This window comes from Dermacentor albipictus, chromosome 1 (genome assembly GCF_038994185.2).
Source record: "Dermacentor albipictus isolate Rhodes 1998 colony chromosome 1, USDA_Dalb.pri_finalv2, whole genome shotgun sequence".
Classification (NCBI taxonomy): domain Eukaryota; kingdom Metazoa; phylum Arthropoda; class Arachnida; order Ixodida; family Ixodidae; genus Dermacentor; species Dermacentor albipictus.
In genome coordinates this window covers 401,443,439-401,449,438 of record NC_091821.1, presented here as the reverse complement: position 1 = coordinate 401,449,438, position 6,000 = coordinate 401,443,439, and the positions used below count along the sequence as shown (strand labels likewise).

The 6,000-nt window shown below is 47.5% G+C and overlaps 1 protein-coding gene across 7 annotated transcripts in view; it reads left to right on the top strand.

The window, feature by feature from the left end:
• Positions 1-215: 215 nt before the first annotated feature.
• LOC135903565 (microtubule-associated serine/threonine-protein kinase 3-like) overlaps positions 216-6,000 on the top strand; it is a 41,437-nt gene continuing 35,652 nt past the window's right edge. For 2 of the 7 annotated variants that reach the window (XM_065433885.2, XM_065433882.2), the window contains exons 1-2: positions 219-643; positions 4,204-4,256. In XM_065433885.2, the coding sequence (XP_065289957.1) occupies positions 562-643; positions 4,204-4,256 (135 nt within the window). In that variant the 5' untranslated portion in view covers positions 219-561. Of the gene's footprint in view, positions 769-4,203; positions 4,257-6,000 lie in introns of all 7 variants that reach the window. The other 5 variants (XM_065433884.2, XR_010564847.2, XM_065433881.2 and 2 more) reach the window with 5 other exon arrangements.

Here is a 6,000-nt window from a genome sequence, read left to right as displayed (position 1 = left end):
GCCGGTACGTAGGTACATAGTAAATGCGTAGCCAAATTATGGCTGTATATGCGAAGTTTACATATCCATTTTCAGTGCTGCACCCTTCTTGGACCGGCCCGGCCTTATTTGCCGATAGCTCCACGGCATGGCGCTGCTGTAAGTTGTTGAAGATGGCGTTTGCGCTTCACACGTCCACGGCGTACGAGCAACGAAGTGTGGCCATCAGAATCGCCGACAAGCTCCGGTCATTTCACTGCGAGAATCTGGACCACCCACCGTGCAATTCGGACCTCGCCCCTAGAGATTTCCGCGTTTTCTATCTGCTGAACTAAAAAAAATAAGGGTAGATACTTTCTCATTCGCCCTCGTATTTACTGCTCGTTGGCATTTTCCTGCACATGTATTTATCCAATATAAGCGTTATGAGCAAAAAAAAAAAACCCAATTAGCGGCCAATCCCACACAGTGTGTGTGTGCCATTTCTGAAAAAAAAATCGTCATCGCCATCAAGGAAAGCGTGCCTCCACGTGGAGGATTGCTGGTTCCCTCGAAGAAGCAGAAGAATGCCGGGGTGGTCGTATGCCTTCCAGTCTCCGTGTGGCAGCACCGCGTCGTAGCACCGCTTCCGAAACGACGGCGACTTCCCTGCGACCTGGCCGGAGTGAGTGCTGTCCCCCGAATCTTGGACGCCAGCATCGCACACGTTGCTACCACGTATTCAAGAACCGAGCGCGCACAGAACAAACGACATGGTCGTTGCTGCTGCTTCGCCTACCGACAAGCCCGGTACGTTCAGTGACTTGAGGGACACTGGCCACAGGTATACAGCGGTACTGAGTCCATGCCTGATGGTAAACGTTAGTTCTTGCCTAAAGCACTATAATTTCTTAGCCGAGGAAATTAATGCGGAACTGAAGAACGCCGTGTACTCTAAAGTTCCCCTCACCGTATATGGGCATTCCAAACAGGCAAATGCGACGCGCATAGGTCACCTTGTGCCAATTGTGTCTACAAAGTATCAAGCGGCTGCATGGCGCGAACTGCTGAAATTTCTTAAAGGAGTCCACGTGCCCTTCCTTTGGAATGAACCCCGTTTCCAGCCAGAGAGTTAAGGTTGCAGTATTGCAGTAGGTTTATAAACCACCCCGAATTTTGTGGGAAAGTCCCGGCTTTTGAGGAAATGTCCCTACTTGACCCAGTCGGGATGGCCAAATGTCCTGACTTTTGTCTCTTTTGCACTGGACGACAATGAATAGACCAGATTTACTTTCTATAGCGTTTGAGAGCTTGTTTGATCATTCTTATCATTTGTCTTCTGTTGTATTGTCATAAACACATAAAGGCATATTCGTTTTGCAGTGGTTCTAGTTCTGTTGCGGACCCCTAGCCGTTCACAATACCGCAATCGGTATTGGTAGTCGTGTTTGCCAGGCACGTTTCTTGTTGTAAATTGTTACATTTTTTCACACATGCGGAATGGCGAATCCTGACACTGACAGGCTCGGTCGTCGCCAGCCGCACCCGCTTCCGCTCCGTCCACTCGACTGTTGGCAACGCTAGGTTACGCGCACAAATGCCTCTAGCTACACGAGACGCACTTCCTGCGATGTCACCGGTGATGACACATAAGCTCGGTAAATCGTCGAATGCAGGGCATGTTATCATACTGCCACGTCAAGTATGCCGTGAAAAAAAAAGGGGGGGGATTATGGTTGATCCCTCTTTCACGAAAAACGGTAGAATATGAAAGTGAAACGTGTCTTCACAGAAGCATTGCGCAAGTCCCCCATAAACCACAGGCGTTCGCAAACCATACAAGCGAAACCGAACGGGTTGTTAGTAAGTCGTTTCGTGAACTCAAGGTCTGATGCAGCGAAAGGCGCACGATTTTGTGAGCCGGCGACCGCGTTGCAGATTTGCTTGGCGCTCGGCGTCTTGTTCGCGAGCGGCGTCATGCTGCCGAGCCGCCTCGGCGAAGGTACGAACATTTTGGCCTGGCTCCGCAGTGTCTTGGGCCAGTTGAGTTGCGACGCACTCAGCTTCAGGAATGCGAGTGGCAGAGTCCTCATCGCGCGCCGCGAAGGCGCGAAGGCGCTCTACGCGAAGGCCCGGCGTGTCTCTCGCCAGGCCAAATCGAGATTCGCTTGTCGAGGCCGTTGAGTTTCTGCGCTGCTTAGTGCAGCAGTTTTCTTAATTGGTGTCATCGCAAGCGAAGCAGTAGGCGACGTTTAGGCACTGCTGGTGGATGTTGGAGCTGCGCTCGGTAGACGACGAGGCGTCACAGGCCAAACCGACGCCGAACGCAAACCATGTGCGGAAACTGCGTCCTCGCTTCACCAGAAGGCTTACTCCGCCTACGCCGGGCTACACACAGTTGGAACCTTCGCTGCGCTGAGACTACCGAAGCGCTCACTGCCGGCACTCGTTCGTGTCATGGTGCAGTACTTCGCTTCAACTCTCCTAGATGGTGGCGCCATCCCTGTCAAGAGAGAGGGTATATTAAGCGTTCGTGCCGACGTCATATCCGTTACAGGAAGTCAATGGTGTACGCCGCATAAAACACTTGCGTATTAAAAAAAAGGCGGGCCTTCTGACCTAATAGTCGATTGTCGGTCCTGGTACTTTCGGCCCTGTCATGGGAGAAGGCAGGGAAGAAATATCCCTTGCGGGCGCTAGTCTAGGTAGAGAGAGAGAGAGAGAGAGTTGGAAGCGAAGTTTGCTTCTTGGAAGCGGTGGCAATGCGACATTTCTGTTTTGTCCTATATTCTATAATAATCTAGCAATTAAAAAGAAAAAGTTGAAGTATACTTTGGTGACTTCCTACAACTTCCAATCTATAAACAAAATTTGAAGTGCGTGGTGAGGGGAACGTGGCGCAGTGAAGTGTTTCCATCTTCATTGCAAAGCTGCACAGAAGTCATTGCTCATTATTTTTTTTTGTAGGACGGTTTGTACTGCAACACATCTTCCGCCTGGTAATATTAGCAGCGGAGCTGTTCTAAGTCGAGCCATCACCGTCCGTTGTCCGGTGTCACGCAGGGGCCCACAGTGCGCGCCGGGGGAGGGGGATGAGAGGGTTATAAGAGCAGGTGTTTCGTCGGCGCGCGCCTTTTCGCCCCATGGATTCCGTTCAGCACGAGCGGCAGTGCCATCGTCGCGCTAATTCCGAGCTGCCAGTGCGAGAAGCTCAAGCTCAAGCAAAGCGCCAGTGGAGGGAAGCCACTGCCGCCAAGGATACCGCCGAGGCAAGCCAAGGCAACCCAAGCCAAATGCCAGCAGAGGCAAGCTAACTCCCAACTTCGAGTTAGCTTGCCTCTGCTTAACAACATACCGAGAATTTCTAGAACACTATAGAATGGGCAGGAGAACCCTCCCTCCCCCCCATAGATCTTTCACAAGGAAGGAAGAAGTAATCTGGCGAAAAGTGCAGACGGGTACCTTCCCAAACCCTTATATCCTACACAAATTGCATCCTGAGGTGCAGTCTTCAAATGCAAAAACTGTGAAGGCATAGCGACCCTAAATCACATGCTCTGGGCTTGCCCAGCACTAAACGGCCTACGTGGGAACAAAGAGTGATGGGAATCCTCCCTCCGTAGCTAGGAAGAACAAGCCCAAAAACAAGTAATCGGTCACGCCCTAGCCGCCGTAGGAAGCCAATTGATTCCGGCCGACGTTTAGGGAGGTAGACGGTGAAAGGGCGAGCTGCGTCTCACCCCGATCACCCATACTCTATGGCGGGTGTAAATAAAGTGCTTTCTCTCTCTCTCTCTCCCAACTTTGAGAGTAAGAGGCCGAGCACAGACGTCGACGCAGAGATACCTCTCACGGAGGGTGCCGATGGGCGGTTCAAGAGCGAATTCCTCGACCATGAGTGCGGCCACAGCTGCATAGTCTGTGATAGGCTGCAGTTTGGTCACAACCTCACGCAACTGAAGAGTGTGCGCAATCCGAAACCGAAGCTCGAATCTAGCAAAACGACGACAATGAGACAAAAGACTCATGAAAATCGCGCTGAACACGAGTTCAAACGTGAGAAAACGACCGCCAGCTTCGCTGCTTTCACAGCTATCACTGAGTAAACTCGCTTCAGTTCTTTTTAGATCAACTTAACATGAAGTACTCGAATTGCACATAAAAAGGCATACTAGTTTGTTTTTATACTGAGATAATTTGTGAAGTAATATAAGCCACCCGTACTCATTTCCTTCTATATTGCAGGCTTCGACCAGCGGAAGGTGTCGGCGAAGATGCTCGTGTCGCTTAACCCCAGGGTGAGGAGCTTGGATTTTCAGCACTACTTCAACCTTTCTCACACTTCACTTGTGCACATCATGTCTTTATACAACAATGACAGGTTGAGTCCAAGTAGAATATCTTACTGCATGTTTTATTTATTTATTTTTAAGTCCAGTTATGCAGTGTGTTTAAGTCGTTCTGAAGAGAGGAACTATTAGCATCGTAAAAATTTTTGCAATATATTATGCAATCATCTGCAAAAATATAAATTTCAGACGAAATGTTATCGGGTAGATCGTTAAGGTAGATCAAAAATAACAGCGACCCAAGCACAGACCCTTGTGGAACGCCAGATTCGATGGGTATTAGAGTTGAATTAACTTCTTTAGCGTTTAGAAATTGCATGCGGCGTGTTAGAAATGCTTTTATCCAATTAAGTACATTAGTATCAATGTTTAGTGCGCCGAGTTTAGATAGCAGTATGTGTGGTGTACTTTGTCAAATGCTTTAGCGAAATCAAGAAAAATATAGTCCGTATGAAATCCTCCGTCCAAGTTGGAATGCAAGTCCTTAGTTAATCAAAGAAGCTGGGTATCACATGAGAATGAGTGAGTGAGTGAAGAAACCTTATTGCAGGTCCGGTCGCATGAGAATGCTACACGAAAACCGTGTTGGCTAGATGTAAAGAAGTTGTTAGATTCAAGGTGACTGATGATTTTTAGGTGACTACCTAAAAATAAATTACGTGCTCCATTATCTTACAGGGCACTGAAGTCAAACTAATGGGCCTATAATTGGAAGTGTTATGCTTATCACCAGGTTTATGAATTGTTATGATCTTAGCCGTTTTCCAATCTAGAGGCAATGTGTGGTTGTGAAGCGACTGAGAAAAAATTAATTCTAAAGTTATAGAGCAATATTCACTAGCTATTACTGTGTAAAAATGTAATGTTAATTCAATCAACACCACATGATGATTTTAATTCTAATTTAGTTATGATTATATTAATACCGTTACTATTAAATGCTGCGGACTGCATCTGGGGATATCTTTTAGGTCGTATTTCGGGAGGAGGAGCAACATACGAAGACGGCGAAAAAGCCTGTACGAATGTGTCATTTGGCACATCAGCGCATGCGTGGTCGGTGATTGCGTTCCCAGTTGGAGATATGAGAGTGATCTTTGTAGTGCTATCTCGTTTAATAGAGCTCCAGAATGCTTTACTGTTAGTGTTCGGTAGCTTGGGAAGGGTAACGTTGTAGCAGGAAAACTTCGCAGACCTTACGTTAGAAAAGTACGTAGCGGCAGCGCATTTGTATGAGAACCAGTGTTCACGATTTAGGGACCGTTTAGCAATACGAAATGGGCGTTTCTTTTTGTTGCTTAGTTTGTTAAGCTGTCTGCTATCCCATGGTGCGTTACTATTTGAATAGGTACGTCGGTCTGGCATACAACGTTTTATCAGATCACAAACTTTTTCTTTAAAGAGGCACCAATTTTTCTCGACAGAACGATGGAGATGGCCGAGTAGAAACGTGTAAAGAAAGAAAGCAAGTTCGATGTTTATTGCGGAGAACTTAGCCTTCTTATAATATTTTATTTGTTTAAATCGTTTACGCTTCAGCGGTAGGGATATCGTGATTGTAAAATGTAATGTATCATGGTCGCTAAGGCCAGGTAAGTGCGTTATCGCAGATATAATATCAGCTGATGATGTCAGCACAAGATCAAGTATTGCTGACGTAGTGCCTGCTACACGTGTCGGAAGAACCACCGTT